The sequence below is a fragment of the Physeter macrocephalus genome, chromosome 6 (assembly GCF_002837175.3).
Source record: "Physeter macrocephalus isolate SW-GA chromosome 6, ASM283717v5, whole genome shotgun sequence".
NCBI classification, from domain to species: domain Eukaryota; kingdom Metazoa; phylum Chordata; class Mammalia; order Artiodactyla; family Physeteridae; genus Physeter; species Physeter macrocephalus.
In genome coordinates this window covers 61,688,825-61,715,727 of record NC_041219.1, presented here as the reverse complement: position 1 = coordinate 61,715,727, position 26,903 = coordinate 61,688,825, and the positions used below count along the sequence as shown (strand labels likewise).

The 26,903-nt window shown below is 44.1% G+C and overlaps 1 protein-coding gene across 1 annotated transcript; it reads left to right on the top strand.

Annotated features, from left to right (window-relative positions):
• The first annotated feature begins 809 nt into the window (after positions 1 to 809).
• GPRC5D (G protein-coupled receptor class C group 5 member D) lies at positions 810 to 17,957 on the top strand. Its single transcript, XM_028491494.2, is given in 6 exon segments — positions 810 to 895; positions 10,351 to 10,726; positions 10,728 to 11,122; positions 11,124 to 11,320; positions 16,742 to 16,809; positions 17,941 to 17,957. Coding segments are annotated over 5 exon segments (1,059 nt in total). The 3' UTR covers positions 16,747 to 16,809; positions 17,941 to 17,957.
• Positions 17,958 to 26,903: the final 8,946 nt, after the last annotated feature.

The following is a 26,903-nucleotide window of genomic DNA, read 5'->3' as shown; positions in this document are numbered from 1 at the left end:
GGGAACATCCCACAAGCCGGGTGGCACAGCAAAAAAAAAAAAAAAGAACCAACGTTGAAGAGATAAAAAAATATATATTTTCCTTGTGATGAGAAAACTTCAGGTTTACTCTCTTAACATCTCTCCTGTGTAACAGACATCAGTGAGAATTATATTTATCCTGTTGTGCATGACATCCCTAGGGCTTACTTATCTTATAACTGGAAGTTTCTACCTTTGGACCACCTTCATCCAATTCCCTCTCCCCCCACCCCACGGCATATGTGCCTCTGAACATATAATGCGTGTACGTAATCATGTTGTCTCCACTCCCAGAGTCCTCTCCTCCAGGCTGCCACACTGTGGACTCATGCAGGGTATTTGCCGTGTGAGCAGACCCACAAATGAATGGGGTCTCCTAAACCAGAGGCAGAGCCCAGCAGAGCCTCAGCCACTCTAAGAATCAGGAGGATCCTTCAGCACTTGGGTGCATCTGCAAGGGCTCCGTGGAGGCAGGAGGGTTTGGGGAGTCGGTTTCATTCTTAGGAGAAGCAGCTTGGTACACAGTGGAGTACGCCTTCCTTGCCTCCTTGCCTCTCTCTCGAGGATGAGGTGTCCCACCTGCCAGCCAAGGCGAATCCTGTCACTTGTGCTGGGAGCCAGGTCTCTCCCTTCCCTCGGAATTCCCGTCTGTTTAACTCTGTCCTTAGGACTTCAGTCTCTCCCTCCTCCGTGGCGCTTTCCTCGTACCACATAACCACGCTCACTCGCACGCTCCAAGGTGAACAGACGAAAACCTTGCCTCAGTCCCATCTGGCTTTCCAGGCACCATGTCAGGGCTCTCATTTCCTCCACAAATTGCCCAGCAAGTCGCTGCCTGCAGAGTGTTCGTCTCCTTCGCTCCATTCATAGACAGGTACTTCCTCTGAAACTGATCTTCATCCACAAAGTCCAGCAGGCACATTTTGGTCCCTACTGGGTTGGATGCTCCTCTGTACCAGCTGACACGGACACTTCTCCTTCCCCCCTGAGTTCCTCCTTTGGCACCTGTAACCTGTCAACCTCCAGGCGCACCCACCTCTGACCACTTCCCTACTTCCTTCATTGGCTTCTGTCTCCCGCCCAGCCCTTAAATGTTGGAGTTCTCCAAGGTGGGGGAAGGGAGGATGACATACTCTGACCTCTTATTACCGCATCACATCACTCTGAACACTCTCCCAAGATGAGCCTATCTGTGACGATGCAGATCACACCCACTGGTTCTCTGACCATCCCTGTCCTGGTGACTCCCAAGCGTTCATTTCCAGCCCATCTCTCTTCCTGACTTGATTTTTTAATGTATCCCATCTCCTTTCAAAATGTGACCCTCAGCCATGCAGAAGTAAGAAATGGGTTCATTGCTGAGACATACTCTGAACTGTCCCTCAAGTTTTGTCCTGCATGTTTTGTGACAAAAAGCATAAAAACTTTGAAATAACCACTTGTAAGGTCTCATAAGGCACTGCTAAGATCCATTCTCTTTTGAGGGTCTCTTTCTGGCAGGAGGTGGAAGTATTAATTTATGCTTTAAGTTACACACATCTCAGAGTACATAAATCTCAAGTATTTGTCAGCATGTCTCACCAGCTAAATGTGATTTTCCTGAGTGCTGATATTTAGTAGTATTCATTTTTGTACTCTCAGCTCCCAGTAAAAGCTCAGCGTATGACTGTAGGATGAATAAATGAACGATTGTGTTTCCCAATTCTTGCAACTGCTGAAAGCAAGCTGGGAAATGAGGATGGAGAGGGAGAGCCAGTCCACCTGTGAGCCATCCAGCTTGGTGTATATCTACGATGCCAACAGGAAGTTGCACATAAAAAAAGTACAAAAAGGCAGAAATAAATCTATAAGCTCCAGACGCACAGATCCAACGAACTGCTTGATGTATCCACACAAGTAATTCACAGATTTCTCAGACTCGACACACACCCAGAACAGAAGCCCTGGTTCAGACTCTTCCATCCCCCCAAACCTTTTCCTCCCTCCATCTTCCTCGACTCTCTAAATAGCACCACCATTCGTGAACTTGCTCAAGTCAAAAACCCAGAAATCAGGGCTTCCCTGGTGGCGCAGTGGTTGAGAGTCCGCCTGCCAATGCAGGGGACATGCGTTCGAGCCCTGGTCCGGGAAGATCCCACATGCCACGGAGCAACTAAGCCCGTGCGCCACAACTACTGAGCCTGCACTCTAGAGCCCACGAGCTGCAACTACTGAGCCCGCAACGAAGAATAGCCCCTGCTCGACACAACTAGAGAAAGCCCGCGTGCAGCAGCGAAGACCCAACGCAGCCAAAAATAAATAAATAAATTTTTTTAAAAAGACATTAGAAGAATGAACAAGCCCATGAGTGAGTTAATGCCAACAACATATTTCTAGGGAGAGGTTCTAGGAGTAAATAAATGGGCTACTTTAATATGTAAGACCTAACATTTGAATTTAACATAATACTTTGCACGCTGATCATTAAGGTATAAAAGTCCTTTAAAATTCGCAGTACTCTTAGTTTAAGCAGTCTTACTTAACTTTTGGTGTGGTTTATACCATCATGTTGCTTTCAAAACTCTTTAACTCAGCTCAGACCAAATGATCACAAAACTCAGTTTTTCCTTCATGTAAATATACCCACAGGGAAGAGGAAACATTTATTAAGCTTAAAGAGATCAAGACACTTGCCCAAGATCATAGCAAACATCCACCTCAAGTCAGAGCGTGAGCAAGTGCTCATTTGATGAGACTAGTATTTTTCAAGCTTCTTTTTCACCCCAACCCAGCATCAGGAATACATTTTACCTTTAGATCCAGAACGAGCGCTCACACACACACACACATAACACATGTTTTATGAAAAGGTATTTCCCATTACTACCAATGGTAAAGTAAAAGCAGAGTAGGGCAGAGAGGGACGGATGAATAGGTAGAGCATAGCTGATTTTGGGAGTAGTGAAACGATACTATATGATCCTGTAATGATGGATACACATTATTATACATTTGTCAAAATCCATAGAATTTACAACACAAAGAACAAATGTAAACATCAGAAACAATAGACTTCAGGTAATAATAATGTATCGATATTAGTTCATCAATAGTAACAAATGTACCATACTATTTCAAGATGTTAATAATAGGGGAAACTGGAGTAGGAGGCGCGAAAGGGGGAGAATGGGAACTCTGTATTTTACACTCCATTTTTCTGTAAACCTAAAGCTGCTTTTTCGAAAAAGTCTGTTAGGGACTTCCCTGGTGGTCCTGTGGTTGAGACTCCGTGCTTCCACTGCAGGAGGCATGGCTTCAATCCCTGGTGGAGGAATTAAGATCCCACACGCTGTGCAGCATGGCCAAAATAAATAAATAAATAATAAAGAGTCATTTTAAAAAAGCATAGCAGGGCTTTCCTGGTGGCCCAGTGGTTGAGAGTCCGCCTGCCGATGCAGGGGACACGGGTTCGTGCCCCGGTCCGGGAGGATCCCACGTGCCGCGGCGCGGCTGGGCCCGTGAGCCATGGCCGCTGAGCCTGCGCGTCCGGAGCCTGTGCTCCGCAGCGGGAGAGGCCACAACAGTGGCCGCATACCGCAAAAAAAAAAAAAAAAAAAGCATAGCAGAGACAACATTGCATAGCATTTTACTGATATTTATATAGAATATAAAAACTTTAAATAACAACACAGAAACAAAAATTTAGACATGATTTTTATTTAGTGAACAAATGTGCTTACCTGTTTGTAAATTCATTCCATGGACTACCTGAGGAGAAAGCAGTGTGTACATCTGGTACACTGTGGGACCTGGTTCTTTCCCTTTTTAAATCCAACCAAAATTGAAAACCCTAAAAATTCACCCAGATAGGTTGTTGTGGTTAGTAATACAGTAATACTCTCTATTTAGCACTGGAAATTTTTCTTTAATCTTAATCCACATGATAAACATAATGTCTTTTTATCATTCTTCAGTATAAGAATTAAATGCAATCATTTATTCTCTTCATTGTTCAAGTTTAATTCAATTATTGATTCACAGTTTTGAAAAGCAAATGGATCTTTTTAAAAAAATATTTATTTATTTATTTGGTTGTGCCGGGCCTTAGTTGCGGCATTCAGGCTCCTTAGTTGTGGCATGCGAACTCTTAGTTGCGACATGCATGTGGGATCTAGTTCCCTGGCCAGGGATCGAACCTGGGCCCCCTGCATTGGGAGTGTGGAGTCTTAACCACTGCACCACCAGGGAAGTCCCTCAAATGGATCTTTTATTCAAACATTTTTCTTTCAAGCTTCATATTTTCCTCGAAAAAGTAATGATAGTGACCTTGAGAGAAAAGCAAAATGTAACAATGCATATCTCTAACTTTATTTCATTCAAACTGACTTTATAACCTTCCATTCTATGTGTTACAATTATGTTGAGAACATACAGCAGCTAGAATTGCCTTCTTTATAAGGAAAATTTAAAGACTTTGGAATGAACACCCTTTCGATGGAATGCTGGTGCCTCTGAGATTACCTGATCCTATAAAGATGTGTGCCTTTGGCTTCGACTAGGCTATTTTAGAACTCTATAGAAATAAACTTTAACTTGTAGAAAACTCATAGCAATGCAAGTAAGTCTTGCATTTGACATGTGCATAAATCCTGTTTAGCGAAGGTTTAATTGAACCGCTGGAACCAGAGGATCCATTTCCCAACTGGCTTTTCCATTCCCATGTCTGGTGCTTTGGCCATGATGGCTGGAAGGCTGGACTCAGCTGGTGCTGTTGACCAGAGAACCTACATGTGGTCTCTTGTGTGGCTTGGGATTCTAAGAACAAAGCAACTGTGTCTCAGGAGAAAGCAGCCAGAGACCAAGCATTCCAAGGGACCAAACCGGAAGCTGCAAAGCATCTTCTGACCTAGCCTTGGTAGAATTTGCTCATCATCACCTCCACCCCATTTTATTGGTTACAAGAGAATCACTAAGGCCAGCCAGGGCTTCAAGTGGAGGGGAATTCGACCCCATCTTTTGATGAATTACAGCCATCTTTTAAAACCACCACGTCTTTTGGAATCCTTGAATGTGTTTGACATGTTAAAATATACCATGGTTTTCTTCCAAAATTGTACTTAAGAATGTCCCAAAATCAGTGAAACGTGCACTTTTATTATCCGAATACCATATCCAAAACCATCTGCCAAATGAGATAGTTTTTCAACTCAAGAAATCTACATCTTATTTCTGAGTGTATGTATTATGCTTAGCTTAGTATTTTAAAAACCTTCTGGCAACCAGGAATTCCACCGTGTACGTAAGTGGATATAGCCAGCTCCAACATCTGAACAAAATATGTCTAAAGGTTTTGCTCACTGGCATTTCATTTGATTTCAATAAATTTGTGAGGTTCAGTAAAATTTCTTTAGGTGCCAAAGCTTCATGCTGAATAAACCATGATTGTTAGTCATTTTTTGTGGTCATATTTGTTGTCTAAGTTCATAATTCCTCTACAGTTTTCCAGTTTAAACAGCTGAATTAACAATATATTTTCAGGCTTCCCTGGTGGCGCAGTGGTTAAGAATCTGCCTGCCAATGCAGGGGACACGGGTTCGATCCCTGGTCCGGGAAGATCCCACATGCCACAGAGCAACTAAGCCCGTGTGCCACAACTACCGAGCCTGTGCTCTAGAGCCCGCGCGCCGCAATTACTGAAGCCCATGAGCCATAACTACTGAAGCCCACGCACCTTGAGCCCATGCTCCACAATAAGAGAAGCCACCACAATGAGAAGCCCGCGGACTGCAACAAAGAGTAGCCCCCGCTCGCTGCAACTAGAGAAAGCCCGCACACAGCAATGAAGACCCAACGCAGCCATAAATAAATAAATAAACAAATTTATTTAAAATATATATATATTTTTTCCAACTCAGAGATCATATCTAATCCAGTTGTGAGTGAAATTAAACACCACAAAATAACCCCCTATAAAAATCCTTTTGTAGGAACAAAATTGTGTTTTTTGTAATGAGGTGGATGGACCTAGAGTCTGTCATATGGAGTGAAGTAAGTCAGAAAGAGAAAAACAAATACCATATACTAAAGCGCATATATGGAATCTAAAAAAAAAAAACGGTACTGATGAACCTAGTGGCAAGGCAGAAATAAAGACTCAGACGTAGAGAATGGACTTGAGCACACGGGGAGGAGGAAGGGTGAGCTGGGACGAAGTGAGAGAGTAGCGCTGACATATATACACTACCAAATTTAGAATAGATAGCTAGTGGGAAGCAGCCGCATAGCACAGGGAGATCAGCTGTCCTCACGAGGTGACAAGTGTCAGGAAAGCAACCTGGTACAGCAGCAAGAATGGGACCAGGCGTCAGACAATGCTGGTTGTCTCCCTCTAACATTCCACACCTTGGGCGCGTCCCTTCGTCACTCTAGGCCTCTGCTTCCTTATTGCTAAATTCCTCATGTTATAATGGTGCCTTCCTTATTATTATTATTAATGAAAGGGCTAGACTAGGTCACCTCTAACATTCCCTCCAGCTCTGTTTCTGGGAGAAGGAAACAATGCAAATAGATGTTTGGCAAAAGGCGTTTGGCCTCTTGACTGTTTTATCTCCATTTTCAATGGACTCATTGTAATCAGTATAATTTGATTTATGAAAGCCATAGCTGAGCTGTTTGGTGTGATGTTGTCACCACATAAAAGACAAAAATAAGGAGGTGTGAGTAATTTGGACGTGTGTAGGCAAAGGAAGCCCTCATTTCCTTAGGGCCCAGAGCAGATAGGCTAATTCTATGACTCCAGATTTTAAAATAACTATAATTAGTACCTGTGACAGTTCCTTTATCTAAGGTGCTCAAAGCGCTTTGCTGTCATTAACCCATTAATTCACCTGCCTCAAGCCATCAGGGGGTCAGGAGGAATCTCCTTAGAAGACTAGCACACCAGGAACTCAAACCTCACAGCAGTGAGGAATGCCATGACTAAAGGCCATCCAGAACCGGGTGGGAGGACAGACACGGTCACCAAAATAGTCCTCTTGGAAGAATTAAATGGGAAATCTTCCTGTTGGTCTACTAACAGCAATTTCACAGCTCACAGGGTCTTTGAGTGAATCCTCCTGGATGTCACATTTTAGCATCTGGAAAATTCCTTTACGCTTAACGTAAACTTTAGATTAGCTTTTACAGTTTCAGACAGACCGTGATTATGTCCAAAGCAAGTAAAGGGGAGGACCCTTCTCCCTAGAATCATCTTCTCTCAGAGAAAAAAAAAAAGCTTTTTAAAGTTAAGGAGTCTTGGGACTTCCCCGGTGGTACAGTGGTTAAGAATCCGCCTGCCAGTGCAGGGGACACGGGTTCGAGCCCTAGTCCGGGAAGATCCCACATGCTGTGGAGCAACTAAGCCCGCACGCCACAACTGCTGAGCCCACGTGCCACAACTGCTGAAGCCCGCGTTTCTAGAGCCCGTGCTCCACAGCAAGAGAAGCCACCGTAATGAGAAGCCCGCGCACCACAAAGAAGAGTAGCCCCCGCTCACCTCAACTAGAGAAAGACCGCGCACAGCAACAAAGACCCAATGCAGTCATAAATAAACAAATTTTTAAAAATAAAAAATAAAGTTAAAGAGCCTTTATATGATAGAACACCACTGCTTTATGAATTTGTCCAGGGTTTGTTAAGATTCTGATTTATTTGCAGGTGGTCTCCATTTAAAAGCATTGGTTGGAAAACCACACTGCTAAAAAGTACCTTCACATGGCCTGGAATTCTATCATTAGAATCCTTCAATTAATCAACCCATCCATCACCTAGGAGGTGCTCCCCACAGGGCCAGGTGCTATGGGGACATAAAATGTGGAGCCTATCCCCCAAGCAACTACAAGTCTAATCAAGGGGATGAGACCATTACAAATAAAAGTAATTAATAGATGTATTAGTTAAATTCATTTATTGCTTATGGTTATTAATAAATTAATTAATACAAATAAAATGGGCAGAAAATATTATTTCCATAATCTTGGACAGCACAGACCCTACATGTTGTAGAGTTCCCGGCAGGAGTGATCAGTGAGGGCAGGGGTGATCATTAAGGGCCGGAGTGATCAGGGAAGCTCACAGAGGAGATAAGATGAACTAGACCTCAGAGGTAGGGAAAGTATATTTGGGTAGGAAGCAGGATCAATGGGAATTGAGCACAGAGGATAAGTGGGAATAAAGCAAAAGGCAGTTCAGCACAGGGACAACCTCTAAGAGAAGGCAAGCAGATGGGAGTGAGAAAACCAACCTGAATAAAACACAGGGTCAGGAGACCTGAAGGAAATATGGTTGGATGGGGGAGGGAGGGGCCAGATCACAGGGACACTTGAAACCACACTAACAAGCACTGATTGGGGTCTTCAGAAGTCCTCTGTCAAAAGCAAATATCCATATATTCAATATCCTGTAATAAGCCATAACAGAAAAGAATATGAAAAAGAATATATATAAACAGCAAAGAGATATATATCTCTGAACCACTTTGCTGTACACCAGAATCTAACATAACATGGTAAATCAACTATACTTCAATTTTAAAAAATTAATTGTAGATAACTAATAGGGACCTAATGTCTAGCACAGGGAAGTCTACTCAATACTCTGTAAGAGCCTATACGGGAAAGGGATCTTAAAAAAGAGTGGATATATGTATATGTATAACTGATTCACTTTGCCGTACAGCACAAACTAACACAACATTGTAAATCAACTATACCCCGATAAAAAAATTTTTTTAATAAAATAAAAATAATAATTCATTTAAAAAATGAAAGCAAGGAAAACCTCCAAACATTTTTTTTAAATGCAAATATCCAGGAAAAGAACTAAGAGTTAAGTAAATTTGAAGGGGAGCTTGGGGGGTGGCTTGCGGTCAGTACAGCCTGGACCCTGTACTGCGTGCTCTATTATACGTCACCACAGAGAAAAAGAATATGTTTTACCAATATCAGCTGGAACTTTTAACTGCAAGTTCTTCTATCTTGGGCCCGGGGAAAGCCCCAATGGAATGAGACCCAGAAAGAGTATGTTCTGATGGGGGTGAGGAGAGCAAGGAGAGAGGGAAATTATACCAAAGGCTTTGGCAGTCCCGGAAGAGCTGGTCCAGGTAGGGACCCCACTTGATGGGCAGCCAAAGCCTGAGGAAGGACCTCCACAGGAGAGGAAAAGAAATGGGCAGAGCAGAGAAGACGAATTTCCCCTAATTCACACTGATGCCAACCACTGGCCCTTTTCATGTGCGTAACCCTTCTTTATGGCCCAGTAAACGTCTTATTCCTCTGGGATGGATGCTCTTTGGGATCTTATGATCAAGATGTGGGGAAGACGGGAGATGGCTTTTTAAGGAGCAGGTCAGAAGAAGAACGAAGTGTCCTCACGTGAGCCCAACAGAGGGCCTCTCGCAGCCTCCAGATCACATCGGAGGCTGTGGGGAGGAGGCCACACCCCTTTATAGGCCCTGCAGGAGCCCGAGGGCGGGCCTCCATCCTTCCGCCTGTTTGGGGAGAGATTAAAGATGCTGCGGTTGTCTCCTTAATCATTGGCACTTACTGCAGCCTCTGCAGTCTCGGCCTCCAGCGTGCACACAGAGGAGGTAAGTGGGGCTGAAGGGGCCATGCCCTCAGCTGTCAGCCTGGGTCTCTCCAGGCGGCTGGCTTGGGGACAGCTGAAGGGGAGTAGAGCTAGGGGTATTCAGCCGCAAGGTACTTGTTTCCAAATGCATATGTGTGATGTTTTTCTAGACAACCCCAGGCAAGGCATAGAGTTTGGTGCTAAACTCTCCAAAAAGTTAAATGAAGGCAGAGACGTTTTTGTAAAATTCTTTGACAGACTCACAGTGGGTATTTAACTGTAATGCGCTGCCTTGGATTGACTTGAATTAAAAGAAGGAAGAGTCATTAAAATGACTGGGAAAAATCATCTTGCCTGTCTCCTTCGAGCAGTGCCTCATGTCTTGAATGATCAAATGGTCCATTAATGTTGACAACCCTTGTTCTGGAGCCTGCTATAACTGGAGTCCTAACCATCATACAAACGTTGTCACATGCCCGATTTTTTATGAAAAAGATTCTGCCGTAGCCCTCAGAAAGCCTTGGTGGAAATTATGACGTGAAAATTCGTGAGTTACCTGGAGCCCCTAAGCGAAGATGGTTCTCCTTTCCCAGCAGGATAGAGCTAGGATAGTTTTGAGGGGTTGATAGTTTTGAGCTATTTCATTCAGTAGATCCAGGTGTCTTCATGTGGGAATCAGAGATATTATAGTGTCCTGCCCAAGACTACCCAACAGGGGTTCTTGAGGGTGCAGGTAAAGTTATGAAGTTATCTTTGTTCCTTTTTCTTTTACATTTTTTTTTTTTTTTTTTGCACGGGAACAAAAGACCATTCTCATGAGGTCCACCTACAAGTCACCACGTATGAGGACTGCAAAGGGTCCACTGGGGACTCTTACTTCCTCGGTGACACCACGGGAGCATGGGGCATTGTTCGGGAGTCCCTGGCAGCAATTGGCGTAGCAGTTACGGTTTTGCTGCTCCTGGCATTTCTCCTCCTCATTAGAAGGGTTCAAGAGCGCAGCCAGTGGAATGTCCTCCGCAGCCAGTTCCTCTTCCTCCTGGGGGTGCTGGGGCTCTTCAGCCTTGCTTTTGCCTTCATCATCCAGCTCAATCAGCAGACTGCCCCCATCTGCTACTTTCTCTTGGGGGGTCCTCTTTGCTCTCTGTTTCTCGTGCCTCTCAGCTCATGCCTCCGACCTGGTGAAGCTGGTCCGGGGTCAAGGGTCCTCCTCTTGGCCCACAATTCTGTGCATTGCTGTTGGTGTCAGCCTGCTGCAGACGATCATCACCACTGAGGATGTGACTCTCATCATGACCAGAGGCACGATGCTTATGGATATGACACCCTGTCAACTCAACGTCGACTTCGTGATCCGCCTGGTTTACGTCCTCGTCCTGACGGCCCTCACGTTCTTCGTCTCCAAAGCCACCTTCTGTGGGCCGTGTGAGAACCGGAGGCGGCACAGAAGGCTCATCTTCGTCACCATGCTCATCTCCATCATTACCTGGGTGGTGTGGATCTCCATGCTCACGAGAGGGACGTCCCCAACGGGACGACCCTGTCCTCTGTATCGCCCTGGTCACCAACGCGTGGGTTTTCCTGCTGCTGTACCTCACACCGGAGCTGTGCTTTCTCTGTAGATCGTGTCAGCAGGATTGCCCTCTGCAAGGCAATACCTGCCCACTCCCAGCTTACGGACGCAGCTTCAGAGCACAGAATCAGCAACTCTCAAGAGGTACTTTCCTGGGCTTCCCTGGTGGCGCAGTGGTTGAGAGTCCGCCTGCCGATGCGGGGGACGCGGGTTCGTGCCCCGGTCCGGGAGGATCCCACGTGCCGCGGAGCGGCTGGGCCCGTGAGCCGTGGCCGCTGAGCCTGCGCGTCCGGAGCCTGCGCTCCGCAACGGGAGAGGCCACAGCAGTGAGAGGCCCGCGTACCGCAAAAAAAAAAAAAAAAAAAGAGGTACTTTCCTAGGGAGCTTGGGGAGGCTCTCCCGTAAGAGAAGCAGGAGAAAAAACAAGGCAAGAGGATAAGCCAAGAGAGAAGGAAAAGGGAATGGTCAGAATTTAGGTGGGTGACTACACAGCTCAAGCCTGGACATGGGGACACTCAGAGGCAAGGTTACACTTTTCTGAAAAATCGGTTCCTCCGAAATACAGAGATTTATGGGGAGAGGCCAAGACAGAAATGACTCAAAGGCCCTAAATAGAAAGGGTGTGGCTCTGAGTATTCATGCTGGATAAAGAAAGGCACCCACTAGAAAATGAGTTAACCAGCCCCAAATTAGGCGTGGGCCACGACATTCCATGCTAAGAGCAGATGTTTTGGCCATCAACTGCAAAAGCAGCCCTGGCACCAGTGACTGACATTTTTCAAACTTAAGTCTCAAAGCCGACTTGCCCCAATATCATAACAGACTGACTTGTACGACTCGTCACCTCATGAGAGTCTCAAAGCCCGATAACTTCTGGATTCCTACTTTGTAAATCATTCACTCCTTGAAAGCCTTCGAGGTTTACAAAAAGTGACAGGATGAGCCATTAAGTCAGAATTCTGAGCAGAGTCTCAGATGTGTAATCATTAATAGAAATAAAGAACTTGCTTAGGTGACATTTTCATAACAATTTCTGGGTCGGATTTGTATCCTTATGTAAGACCAAGCCACCTGACTATATACTGTTAAAGAATAAAATATTTTATCCATGATAACAAGGAGGCTTGGACCCCAATAACCTGGGGGAATTAGTGGCTAATTTCAGTTCTCTGGAAATATGTCAAAACTCATTAATCCCTTTCTGAAATATCTGGCCTATTATTCATAACCCAGTATCACAGTTTTACATCAAATTTTGTGTCTTAACGGGCCTCTGATGTCTCACAGTGTATTTCTAATGTGCAAAGATGATGTTATTTTATATATTGTAGAGCACACATTATGCTCACCAGGCTCAAAAACATTAATAGAAGCTTTCCTTTTAAGTCATACACTTTTTTGAGCTGTAATCTATGGCTAATTACATACTCAAACTCAATCTTGTTCAGATGGAAGCATCCATTAATTCTTTTCAATTCAGTTGACCACGAGTTGGAAATTGACACTATACATCCTTCTCTTAAGAGTTTTTCAGGGGCTTCCCTAGTGGCGCAGTGGTTGCGCGTCCGCCTGCCGATGCAGGGGACATGGGTTCGTGCCCCGGTCCGGGAAGATCCCGCATGCCGCGGAGCGGCTGGGCCCGTGAGCCGTGGCCGCTGAGCCTGCGCGTCCGGAGCCTGTGCTCCGCCACGGGAGAGGCCACGACAGTGAGAGGCCCGCGTACCGCAGAAAAAAAAAAAAGGGCGGGGGGCGCTTTTCATTGCTTTTGATGATGTGAGGTTTGGGGCAGAATTGCGGAGTCGATCTTCCTTGAAACTACTTCTCACAGTTCTCACCGAAAAACAGGATAAAACTTCTTCTGTTTGCTTTGTTGCTGTTATGTTTCCAGGAAACAAAAGTCAGAGAGAGAGAGAAAGTTCTTAGAGTTTCATAATACCCAAAACCCACTGGGACTTGTAATGATCAATTTTCCCTACGCCCAAAAGACTAGGCAGGTGTTTAAAGTGTTCTAAGAAGTGTCTTAGTGGAAAACCAAGAGCTTTTAAAAGCACAATGTTTCCTTATAACTATCCTTATCACTGGAGCATGGTTAGAAAATCCATTTCTGCGTAACTGTCAACGTAGCCCAGTATTTTGTGGCAGAAAAAAAATCGATAGTGTAGAAAAGAACATATAGAGTGCTCTCCAAAACTAGGCAGAATAACCAGAAACTTAAGCTTAGAGAAGGAAATCAGAATTTAGGTCACCTAGAAAAAGTACAAATATCAAAAATTAGAAGAATGATTAAAACGCAAGAAAAAGTGCAGGATGACACCTAGCTAGGAAAAACATACAAAGAGACGCAAAATAAATAAGAGCCAGACCAGTAGAGTACAATAACAATACCTCAAAAAATCCTAAGTGTCGCTGTAGGTCATGAGCCGACAGTGGGAGTGCAGCTCACGGCTGTCTGTTTCTGTTTGCTCAAGAAACAATCGTAGTGCTGTGTAAACAGACAAGTGGTCAACTGCAACAATCAGGCCGTTGTTCTCAGCAGCTGTCAGTCTCTGACAAGAATACCCGTTCCAGTGCTGAGATCCGCTCATGAGAAGTGTGGGAGAGGCTGGGTGGAAAACCACAGAGATGATGAAGGGGTTATAACGTCAGAACTACATGGAAAGGTTAGGACAATGAAACCGAGATGGTAGTTCTGAAGCTTTATGTGCCTTTCTCACGGACATTCAGGTTCTCTCTAAATTCTGTACTGAAACACAACATTTTGTTCCAGTCCATGAGGCGTGCATTGGTCATGTGACTCTTCTGATTTACAGCTATGACTCCAGTCACATAATTATTTGATTTACCACTGGGTTGCGAGACCAGAATTACTCAGTTGAAAGAAGAGTTAGACAAGAGGGGATTAGCAGGGAATTTCACACGTATGAATACCTCTCTCCAAGAGGTTGTTGGCCTGCTTTCTGTCTCCAACTAAAGACGAAGGGTAGAAATAGACTCAAATCGAAGCACAAAGCATTTAGATTAAATACAAAACTAAGAGTTGGTACACACTGAAATAGATGAGCAAAGCGGATTAAGGACTTCATTTCCTTGGAAGTCTTTCAAAAGATTAGTCTTTATCTCTCGGAAGTGGCTTAGGGGCTTAGTTCGAAGATAGAAAAACATCTTGATGGAGAATGAAAATGCAATCAGGCATATTACTACAAAACACCAAACAAATGGGTATAAATATTCTTTGCCCCATGTTATAAACGTGTTCCTTAAAAACTGTGGACTGATTGAACTTTTAAAATCAATTGCTCTTTTAACTGAGAATTTTAAATGTGATATAATTTGCAAAGACCTTAAATATAGACTATCAGCCATGAATCTTTGTTTATGAAGGGAAAGCTCCTAATTATTGCCTGCTTTATCTGTTTTAGATGAACTAGAATATTGTTATGTCAAGTTTGCTAAAAGCAAGACCCCTGTATACTTTAAAGGATCACATAATTGTGGGCGTTTTTTCTATCGTGTGTTTAAATATCTACAGACAAATCTAGTATGATTTTTTTGAAGGTGTTAAGACAGAAATAATGAGGCTATGGAATGTAAAAATGGGTCAATGAATATCGAATGATGTGAAACGAGAGACAAATGTTCTTGCAAACAGAGGTCCTTCAGATTGTTTTCCTTACACGGCAAGTACCAGGCATACCAACTTTTGGCAAACAGAGCCTTTTTTTGGACAATTCTCAACATTTTTCGCTTCAAGGTGCCCCCCTTGCTAGGAGAAGCCAAATTTGGATGGTCCCAGGCAGTGTCATTTTTGCTTGTTCTTTCAGGGGGACAAGCCTGAAAACCTCTGTCTCCCTCTAGAGCTACAGGCCACAAAGAGTGAACTGGCGTAAAGTACAGAAGACGTGAGTCTAGGCAGGATTTGCTTGGTGTGAGGACGGACCAGGCCCAGGATAATGACATTCTCCTTGTCCTTATGCCTGGGCGACAAGGATAATGGGGCAACAGAAAGGGCGCAGACCCTGTCCTCACATGCCCTGTCTTCGAGGCTCAGCTCTGCTTCTTACCAACGTTGAGACCCAACCAAGCTCCCCAGCCTCTGGGAGCTCAAGCTCCTTGTAGTGAAATGATGGTCATAGAGTGTCCCTGCCCCCTCCAGGTATCAATGTAAGGTCTTACTTACTCAACTCGGATCCATACCAGGAGGTGGCTGCAGGATTAAGAGAGAGAGACACTCGACTTTTTGGTAAACTCATGAACAATAACTCAAGCTGGAGAATTAGGCTTCTCTCATTTATGATCTGGTCTGATGAGACTATTGGAGGAACACGGTTTACCATAGGGGCTGAGCGGGAAGGAGTCTTGTTATGCTGCAAGGAACCAAGTTAAACCAAGGATTCAGTTCATTTCCGCTGAAAGGAGGATGTTTTATTTTCACAGTATTCAATCCCTCTACAAAACACCAGTAGGAGGAGGAGGTCAGAGCATCAATTATAACTAAACCACCAACACCACCACCAATAATACTATGCAAAGGGAAGCACTATGGTGCTTTCTGTATTTCATGTCCTATTCCAAGGGCTTTATAGATATTGATAGATTTAATCTTCAAAGCAACCGTGTGAGATAGATTGACTGTTATGATCATCATTATCCTTCTTTTACTCCCATCAGGAAACAGAGGCAACAAAACATTAAGGAACTTGACCGCAGGTAACACAGCTAACAAGGGAGAGGGCAGAACAGTCCATGCTCTTAGCACTGCAGCCACCAAGCAGGAACAAAATGACACGGCTACGTCCCAGACCATCAAAGGAGAGCTATGTATTGAGCAAGGACCTGGTCTAAGAGACAGACACAGCTCTTGTCTTCACAGAGCTTACAGGCTTGTTGAGGAGACAGATATTAAACAACCATGTGTGATTATTCTACGACAGTATAAAATGGTCTTTAGGGATTTTAAAAATTATGTCCAGTTTTTTTCTTTTCTTTTTTTTGCCTGCGGGATCTTAATGCCCAGATCAGGGGTCGAACCCATGCCCCCTGCAGTGGAAGTACAGAGCCCAAACAACTGGACCGTCAGGGAATTCCCTATGTCCAGTTTTTAAAATTGAACCAAGGCTTGCAGAGTATCAAGCCCAAAGGGACTTTAGAGATGATGTAGTGAAGGCCTTTTATTTTACTGCTGAAGACAGTGAGATGCCCAAGGTCACGAAGGTACAGAGACCCTGACCCTGTGCGAGCGCTCTTTCTGTAGAAAGTGATGATGAGCCTTCAGCCCCTTCAGTTACTAAACACAGATGTGCTTCTCCTGAGCACACAAATGTGATCCCTATGCAACCTTCCTCAGAAGCTTTGAAAACACTCTTTTTAAAAGCACAGATTAAAACACACACACACACACACACACACACACACACACACACACACACACACACACAGCCTCAGCGGAGAATTCTTTTTCAAAGGGTCAGGAGCCTCTTTGCAAGCCATTGAGTTTCATAGTCCTCATGTGCTGTTTCCAGGTGAATCCGTGACCCTAAGCCAGCCCTTCTCTCCTTTGACTTTCAGCCTGAGACAGTGATGGAGCTGAGGAGGATGTAGCTTAACTGAATATGGTGTCTCCAACGCAGCAGCAGGTAAATGTGCTCATCTGCATTCTCCGGGGAAAGACAGAGCAACTCACTCCTTCCTCAGGAGAGCAGTCAGCCTTCATCTCCAGCGGCTGTACTGACCTGAGAGAGGAGAGCCAGGGCAGGGTAATCCCTCCAGGCATGTGGAGCTGGAGCCATCCAGACTGAATCCACACCAGGGCAGTGCAATAAAGCTAAATCATGCCTTCGCCTCTGCAGGAGCCCCTCCCAATCCCCACCGCCACTGCCATGACGGTATATTCTGATGCAGGTGAATGTCCCTGAAAGAAAAGGCAGCTTGAAGGGCTTGTGTGAGGGTGAAGAGATGCCAGCTCACTGCTTTTCGGCTTGGGGACCACAGGGGGTTATAAATATGTATGAGTGTCAGATCTGTTCTTATTATCAGTTGTCTAAAGGTATCCTCTGGGCCACGCTGGCTGCCTCTCTGAGTCACTGTCTAGCTCCAGCAGCCCAGGCTGCCCCAAGAACTGGGCTGGGTCTGTCAGCATCATCTGGGCGCCCAGATGGGTGTACCAATTTTAATCCTTGCCTGCAAAAACAGACGGACACCGCTGAGTAAGACTGGAAGTAACTTGCGTTTGTGCCGTGATGGCTTGAAGACACACAAATCCGAACAGCTAAAAATACCACGTTGGGACACAATTGTTTTATTATGAGGATCAGAAGTCACTAAGACCCAAGAGGGAAAGCCATATGCTCAGACTGTTTTGTTCAATGGACTGTACTAGGCAACTCTAACTAGGTTAAACCCTCTGGTCTGTTATCTGAGAATTTGCCTTTTCCTGGAATGACACACAGACCAGGACATAGCTATATCATTTGCTGTAATTAATCCTCCAGAGGGCCTTTACACGATGAGAAAATCTTTACTATCCCCACCAAGAATTTCTCAGATTACTTTCAGTTTCCAGTAATCCTGCAAAAAGATTCTTGTTAATGGCTAAGAAGGAAGATGGTAAAGTGGTTGTGATATGGATAGGCTCAACGTTTTTTTCTTTTTTTTTATTATCAAAAGATTAAATGATGGTGAAATGATAATATTTCCAGCATAGTTTTGGAGAGTATTATCCCCTATGTTGCCTCAGAAAGCTGATGATGGCATTTCTTCTTCTGCAGACTGTTGATCCCACACAGGAGGATTTCATCCCTTGGGCTAAAGTAAGCCCTCAGCAAGATGCAGAATTATAAAGTCCACAGGAAACATGAGTAGTGAAAACCCAGAAGATCATCCTAATGTAGGCCTGATGGGTCACTGGGAAGCCCATCTGCCAACAAAACACCGGCTCATCCTTCCTTCCCTGCCACCTAGTCCTCTCCATCCATCTGGACCCTTCATCAGGAGACTGCCCTTTCAAGCATAATTACAATCCTGCTGGCCACCCTACCGTGACTATGTGTCTCTTTCTTCATTCTTTTTCTTTTTTGGGGTGGGGCTGCGTTGTGTCCTAGTTGCACGCGGGATCTCTGTTCCGGCACGCGGGATCTTTGTTCCGGCGCTGGAGCTCAATAGCTGTGGCACACAGGCTTAGTTGCCCCACGGAATGCGGGATCTTAGTTCTCAGACCAGGGATCGAACCCGCCTCCCCTGCATTGGAAGGCGGATTCTTAACCACTGGACCACCAGGGGAGTCCCTCTTTCTTCATTCATGTAACTGAAAGATTCCCTTCCCCAGTAATGCTAGGACAAATTGGCACCTCTTACTAATGGGACCAAAAGACCTCAGTTTGATGAAATTCGGGTCATTCTAATATGACAAATTATAGATGTCAGTAGCAACTTAGTACTGGATTACCCCTCTAGTCATTTTTATAAAGAGCCCCTAAATATGATTGACCCAGAATTTGCAATAAAATTATAGCAGAACCCTCAGGATCCCCACAATTGTACATCTCATGGGCTTGCAATCTGGCAGGTTTCTCCCATGATGTTAGCACCCTCATGACAGTGGGTACGGCAGCAGATGTGACTGAGGTCGATGACCTGCTTTGATGAACTAAAAACAGCAAAGGAAGAGCCACCCGAGTTGATGCTCGTGAAGGATTTCAGGCGTACGTGAAAAGGAGCGTCCACCTGGCTTGATGTTTCTCATGCACTGATGCCTCTGCCATAATTACTTTTCCTTCATCCCTCATGCAGCTTCACATCCTTCCCAGTGGATATATACATCCTTAAGACCCATTTGTTAGATATAACAGGTATAACAGGACCAGAGTCAGAGGCGTGTTGCCCTAAGGGTTTTTAGAGTCTAATTCAGCCTCCCACCTCGCAGAGGAGAAAACAGAGCCTCGGAGAAATGGAATGACTTGTCCAAAGTCACCCTGTGGTTTGTGTTGGGCCAGGTCTTCTGACTCTCAGGCCACTCCTCTCTCACTCTCCCAGGCTTCTCCATGCCTGTGTTTCTGTATTAACAAGGAAGGCGTGCACCCTTGAGAATCAAATGTGATATTTCAGACCAGTGACTTTTGAGCGCCTGCTATGTGAAAACACTTTGAAACGAAACTAAGACTCCATATATTGAAAAAGAGCCCTTTTAATGACCAGTGCACAGCATGGATGAGTATTTCCCGAACACCTGCAAAGTACAAGGAATTGTTCTCAGACTCAGTCCTAGGCAGACAACGCTGCTCTGACGGGGCTTATGTTTTTCGTGGGGGAAGATAACACAATGCAGAGAATTTCAGGAACACCACTTCCCATGTTATCAAGTCCAAACACATACTGCTCACAGCACAACAGGCCAATCAGTCCAGAGACAAAGTGTTGGGGCAAAGAACGGCAACTTTATTTGGAAAGTCAAAAAACCGAGAAGCTGGAGGGCTGACGTCCTAAAGACCATCTTAACTCAGGATAGAATTCAGGCTTCTTTTATGCTAAGGGAAAAGGGGAAGCAGGAGGGTTCAAGATTAAAGGATAAAGGTGGATTGCAGGCTTCTTGGAGCCACCTGGCCTTCAAGGGAAGCATAACTTTGTTCTTCTGCTTGCTCACGTAGGCTGGATCACAAGGCTTCTGCAAAACTTCAAGTTGCTAGCAGTTATTTTTACTTTACCATTCTTATCTCTGCTTGGTTGCAAGGTTTCTATGCTGAAAGAGAACTTATCTATAAGTAATAGCCATAACGAATCCAGATCCAGTCCGTGGTATAGAAACTTTCTTCAGGAGCTTGATGAACTATTTGGGTACAAGCAACATTTCTCTAATGGTTAACTCTTGATGTGCAAGGCTAAAGTAATGGAATTCACAGGCTACAGAATGAGAGAGGCAGTTTCAACATGGTGTTAGTTCTGTTCTTCTTCCGTTACACCTCCTTTTACAGACAAGGAAAGGGACTTGCCCAGGATAATATGGCTTGTTAGGGGCAGAACCGACTAGAATCCAGGTCCCCAGCTGCTGTTCAAGGGCTCACCCTCTACACAGTGTTCCAGCAATTTCACACATTTTTCTGCTGCACTCAGATTACCTGCTCCTTTTTAAAATCTGTGCCCTGAGCAATGTTCTCAGCACAAGCAAGCACCTAGGTGAACGACCAAAGAGTTTGACCTTCTGCCCTTATTGGTAATAAAAAAATAGAAAATGTTTCAACATTAAGACTCTGACCTACTGATTAGGTGGCATACTATCCAACAAACCACATAAGAAACCTAATTTGAGAGAGAACAGCAAGCCGTGCAAGCTTACATCTGCTCTGGAGGAAAACCATCATCACTGATCCTCCTAGATTTTATCCCCAAAATGATGACAATGACACCTTCAACATAATTTTGTTTTGTTTAGTTTTGTAGGTGAGAGGTGTTTAAGTCAGCTGACAAATGTCAGTAAACCTCTTAAAGTCATATAGGATGGCTAATATTGTTTCCCAAAATGTTTTCCCTGAAATCAGCAAAGGTAAAATTGAACCTCTTTGCACCAAATTGCCTCCGAGGTTTACAGCACAATTTTATCAAATTTTGGACCATGCATTAATATTAGTTAGATTTGGGGGGTTGTAAGGTTGCAAAGTATCTCCTTCAGGCTGTTTCGGGAATGGAGTTGTAAGGTTACACGTGGGTGGAGGGAACGAAAACTCTCTCCGGGAACCCACTACAGCAGCCGGCTTCATGGAGATGGAATACTGTCAGGTGTTCGGTGGACCCTGTTGTCTCCTGCCCCAGCCCCACAATCCCCCTCAGCCACTTTGATACTTTCCTCGCTATTTCCTTTTGTGGTATCTTCACATGTCCATCCACCCACTAGCCGCTGACTTATTCTCTCCCCATATGTCATAATTCAGATTCCCGAGAGGGAGTCCGCTTGGTCCAGCTGATCATCACTGTCTCTGATTGGGTACTCCTTTGCCTTGGCCAGCCTCTTCATTTACATTCAGCCTGTGGATTGGATGCCCTTGGATCCAGTACCCACCATTGGTCCATTCAGCTATGTGTGGCTTGGTCTTGTGGTGCAGACTTGATTGTATATGTCTGCTCCCTCAGTGAGATGCTGTGGGCAGGGAATTAACCTCTGGGCAGCTAGGGAAGGTATAGCATGCACGATGAGTGACCTACTCCGGAGAGATTTATCCAGGAAAATATAATTTTATGAAATTATAGAATATTTTAGTGAAAATACAATTTTAATTCTTTTGAGTTTATGCAGCAATTCATGTAAAGCTAAAAACCTCAATAGTCTTCTAAGTTGGGAGTCATGAGGAACCACTTAAAAGAATAGATAAAACTATTTATGGGGCTTCCCTGGTGGCACAGCGGTTGCGAATCCACCTGCCAATGCGGGGGGCACTGGTTCGAGCCCTGGTCTGGGAAGATCCGACATGCCACGGAGCAACTAAGCCCGTGAGCCACAGCTGCTGAGCCTGCGCTCTGGAGCCCGTAAGCCACAACCACTGAGCCTGCGAGGCACAACTACTGAAGCCCATGCGCCTGGGGCCCATGCTCTGCAACAAGAGAAGCCACCGCAATGAGAAGCCTGCACACTGCAACAGAGAGTAGCCCCCACTCGCTGCAACAGGAGAGAGCCCGCGCACAGCGGTGAAGACCAAACGCAGCCAAAAATAAGTAAATAAAATAAAAAAATTTTTTTAAACTATTTATGATGTGCATATTATACTCAATTATTCAATTCAACATGGAGTATCTGAAGATCTAAACTCATTTACTGAATGCAAAAGCTGTTTATTCACTTAAGTATTTTAGATCATCCTCTTCTGATTTTATTTTTCTGATTTTATTCATTTACCAAAAGAAAGGGTATCAATGAAAAAATTCATTATAAAATACCTTCCTGCTGGAGGGAACTCCCTGGTGGTCCAGTAGTTAGGACTCCACGCTTCCACTGCAGGGGGTCCGGGTTCAAACTCTGGTCAGGGAACTAAGATCCTGCATGCCACGTGGTGTGGCCAAAAAAAAAATTAATTAAATAAATAAAATAAGATAAAATAAAACACCTTCCTGGTAGACCATGGCTGGTTTGCTCACTAGAGCATGGTGCTAATGAAATACCTGCCCAGGTAGAATTAATATATCCTTCATCTTGATGAATTTTTTCCTGATCCAGAGCATCAAAGATTTGTTTCTCTCTACATTAAACTTCATGATCTCTCCATAAGCTTAAAGGGTCTTATGCCTTATTTCAACCTGTGGTCTGGTCAGGTTAAAGTTTCCTCATTCTCTCTACCCATTATTCCTTCTTCTTTCTTCTTTTAAACAAATGCTCCCTTTCCCTAGGATTCTATCTACTTCATACTGGCCAGATTCACGCTTTCTTATCATTCTTTTCCTCCTTCCACAATCAGTTCCGAATCTACCTTTTCCCAGAAACTTTCTCTGATGACATGGAGACACAGGGCTGTCACACACCAAGCCTTACTTAACTTATGGCAGAATAAAAGTCTCTTTTTTTCTTCAAACTCAGATGGTAAACAAGATACTTCTGTAGCATCTTTCTCTGAATAAGCCTAATCATCTATTTCAAAAGTACACAATTCATGAGAAATAAACTAGAAAATCTTGTTTTTTTTCTTCCTTGGTACAAAAGCCTCTGTATTTTGCATCTGAAAGAAGTGCTTCTCAGTTAACATTAAAATGGGAGTGAACATCTTAACTTCTGAGAAGTCAAGCTTGACATCTGAGTAGAGAAAGACTTTTTCTTGGAGTTGTTTAAAATGTCTTTTTTAAAAGATATTTATTTATTTACTTATTTTGGCTGCGTTGGGTCTTAGTTGCGGCACGCGGCATCTTTCGTTGTGGCGCGAGGGCTCTTCACTCTGTTGCGATACACGAGCTTCTACTTGTGGCACGCGGGCTTAGTTGCCCCGTGACATGTGGGATCCTAGTTTCCCAACCAGGGATCAAACCAGCGTCCCCTGCATTGCAAGACAGATTCTCAACCACTGGACCACCAGGGAAGTGCCTGGGAGTTGCGATACACGAGCTTCTACTTGTGGCACGCGGGCTTAGTTGCCCCGTGACATGTGGGATCCTAGTTTCCCAACCAGGGATCAAACCAGCGTCCCCAGCGTCTTGCATTGCAAGACAGATTCTCAACCACTGGACCACCAGGGAAGTGCCCGGGAATTGTTTAAAATGTCTTAATGGCTCAGACCAGTTTTAAGCTGCTGGTCTCCAGTGAGAGATCATGTTTGCTACTCTTCAAAGATAGATTAGTTAGAATTATGTTTGCATTTTAACATATATCAGAACTTATTTATTCAAAGGACTTCAAAGTGACTACCTCAGGAGGCATAAAGATCACCATTACTTAAAGCATTATTAGAATGCCTTTCCTGGACTGCCTTCAAGAATGTCTCAGGGGGCTTCCCTGCTGGCGCAGTGGTTAAGAATCTGCCTGCCAATGCAGGGGACACGGGTTCGAGTCCTGATCCGGGAAGATCCCACATGCCGCGAAGCAACTAAGCCTGTGCACCACAACTACTGAGCCCATGCTCTAGAGCCCGCGAGCCACAAGTACTGAGCCCACGTGCCACAACTACTGAAGCCCATGCGCCTAGAGCCCGCGCTCCGCAACAAGAGAAGCCACCGCAATGAGAAGCCCAAGCACCGCAATGAAGAGTAGCCCCCGCTCGCCGCAACTAGAGAAAGCCGGCGTGCACCAACAAAGACCCAACGCAGCCAATAAATAAATAATAAATAAATAAATTTATGTAAAAAAAAAAAAAGAATGTCTCAGGAAAATCATAGGGATTGGGTTGCTAGGATGGCCAAACTGTCAGATCAGAGAGGTGAGTTCAGGAATGAATTTCTACTGCTGATCTCATCCATCATTCAAAGAACTACCAAGTACATTTTGGAAATACCATCTGCTATCTTTCTGGATTTTTTTGTTTAATCTTTATGTGTAGGCAAGGTATACACTTGCAAGGCATGTTGTTATTTTGCAGATGAAGAAATTGAGGATCAGGGAGATTAAGCCACTTGACCAAGGTTTTAGATTAGTAAGAACCCAATTCTGGCCATGCCGTGCAGCATGTGGGATCTAGTTCCCCAACCAGGGATCAAACCCGGGCCCCCTGCACTGGGAGCGTGGAGTCAATCACTGGACCGCCAGGGAGGCCCCTGGATTTTTCTAAAGATAGTGGAACGATTAGAACTTGAACCATATTTAGGATGTGGTTAAATCAAGTCTGGGTTTGGAAAAGAATCCTCTGGGCAGACTTTTTTTTAATGTGAAAATTTAGAGGATTATATTGACTTTTCTATGTTCTTAGAGAAACCCATTCCCGTCTAAACGTTTGATATTTTATCTGAGATTTATTCACATTTTTACACATAAATTCTTTAATTGGAGGTTAACATAATTTTTCATTTCAACAGGATTTTCACATGATTACAGTCACAAATTGTGGCGTCACAAGTTCTGTGTCATCACAGGATTCAAGATAAACTAAACTGGTAGGAATTTCAGTTGCCATTCATTACCGTCCACTAACTGTAGGATAATGGAGTCTATGCTGTGAAGCAGATAGAGAAGAAGCTATCCATTTAAAAAGGTGTAAAACACAGACAAAGAAAAGATACAAATTATGGCATTGCATATATATTTCAATTTGTAGAACTGACACTTCTTAACTGTAACATGTTCTTTATATGATATAAACGCACTAAGGGAGCACATTGTGCTTTTAAAATTCCTTTTTGAAATTCACCCCTTAATTATTGTTATTAAGAGTTGAAGGCTTTGTACATCTTCCACCTGCGTATAAGGAGGGGGGCTGGGCTTTTTAAAATATATGCTACAAAGGGAAAGTTTGGATGTAGTTTCCACCTGGACTTTATTTGCATGCAGAAGAAACTTGTATAGACTTCACCTTCAACTCATTTTTAAATTCCTTAATGTCTAATTCAGTGGCATCATTCCCAGGGCAATTTGTTTCTGGAAAAACTGAGCTTTCCAATTTTTGTTTTGAATATATAGCTGATTCAGACTGAAAGAATGTTTTCTGTGGTTCTGTTCTTATTAGGGGTTTGTTTTAAAAGCAAATGAAAATCTATGGAAAAGAAATAAGATACCTATAGCAGGAGGAGATCTTAGAACATAAAGATTTGGGTTGACTGGTGCATTAGGCTAATAATAATGCATTTTTAAATAGAACTTATTTTTTAGCATCTTACAATTTACAAATCGTTTTCACATCCACTGTCTATCTCATTTGATCTATTGGATGGATTAGACTATTTATTTATTTATTTATTCTTAAGATACTAAGAATCTAAAACTGCCCTTGGGCCACCATCACTCGGCTGTTTTGTACAATCCAATCTGAACTATAAAATAAAATAGACACATACCTCCAAAGAATCCTTATTTATGGACAGAGATGTCACTGAAAGTTTTCCCAAAAACACTGTGCTTTAGCTATAGCTTTTATTGCCATGTCCTGCTGTTGATAATGCATTTTTCTGAAGGCCAAAACAACTGGTAGAAATGGCTATTTAGGAAATAAGAAAAGTCAGTCAGTTTTATGGAACATGTCAACTCTGGGAGTCAGCAGTGCTGTTTGCCAAATGTTTCCAAACTCTCCTGCCGTCCAGGCCCATGGTAGGATGGCACTTTTTGTCCCTTTTGAGGTTGGGTGGGGCCACGACATTAATTCTGGCCAATAAGTCGGAGCAGAAATGATGTCATTTCCAAAGCTGATTCCAGGCGGAAGCAATTAACTGTGGTCCAACAAGGTCAAGAACTTTTTTCCTCCACCATGTGGCAAGCAGAGCTTCAAACAGTGGCTGCTGCATCCATCTGGGTTCCATGATGAACATACGGTATGAGCGAGAAATAGAACTTTCTTATTGTAAGCTGCCCAGATTTGGGGTTGTTACCTCCGCCTGCCCAGCCCAGCCTGACTGACTGTCGTAGCCACTGAACGAATTGTCTGGTGCCTTAACGTAAAACAAGGAGGTGCTTGTCTGAATATTTTACTTTACCACTTGTTCTTTCAGTGCTCTACAAAGGCATCCTTAGATTAAAGAAAAACCATCCTGAATTTAACTGATATGGGCCAGACCTCTCTGCCAGGCGTGTGGCTTTACAGTTGTTCACATAATTACACTTCACTGGGACAGCTGCCGTCATAAAAGCATGCAGAGGGCGAGGTGGTAACTTAGAGTCACTCTGTCTCAGAGACCGAGGGCAAGAAAGACTTCCCAGTAGAGGTCAAAGCTTGAGCTCTGTCTTACATGGGACGTAGGTAGGAATTCATGGGGCAGATGACGTTGAGAATGATATTTTGAGCAGCCGCTAACAGGGCGTCTTTGTTTAAGTTAGAAAAACGTGCCCCCTCTGGGTCGATGAATCAGAAAACATGCCCGCAGCCCCCAGGGATGCAGCCTATGCTAAGGGCACGGAGCTTGGTAAGCCGAGCAAGGCTGAATTCCAACCCCTCTCACCATCTCAGCCAGGTGTCTTGGCGCAGTGCAGAAATCAACAACAGCTATGCAACTGACTGCAATGACCCAGATTTGCAGGGCAGAAAACATGCCAGTGCAAAGGCGTAGCTGCAAAGAAAACCAAGGCGTATTGCAGAACTGCAAGGCATTCATTATTGCCAGAGCAGAAACACACAAAGCGGAAAGC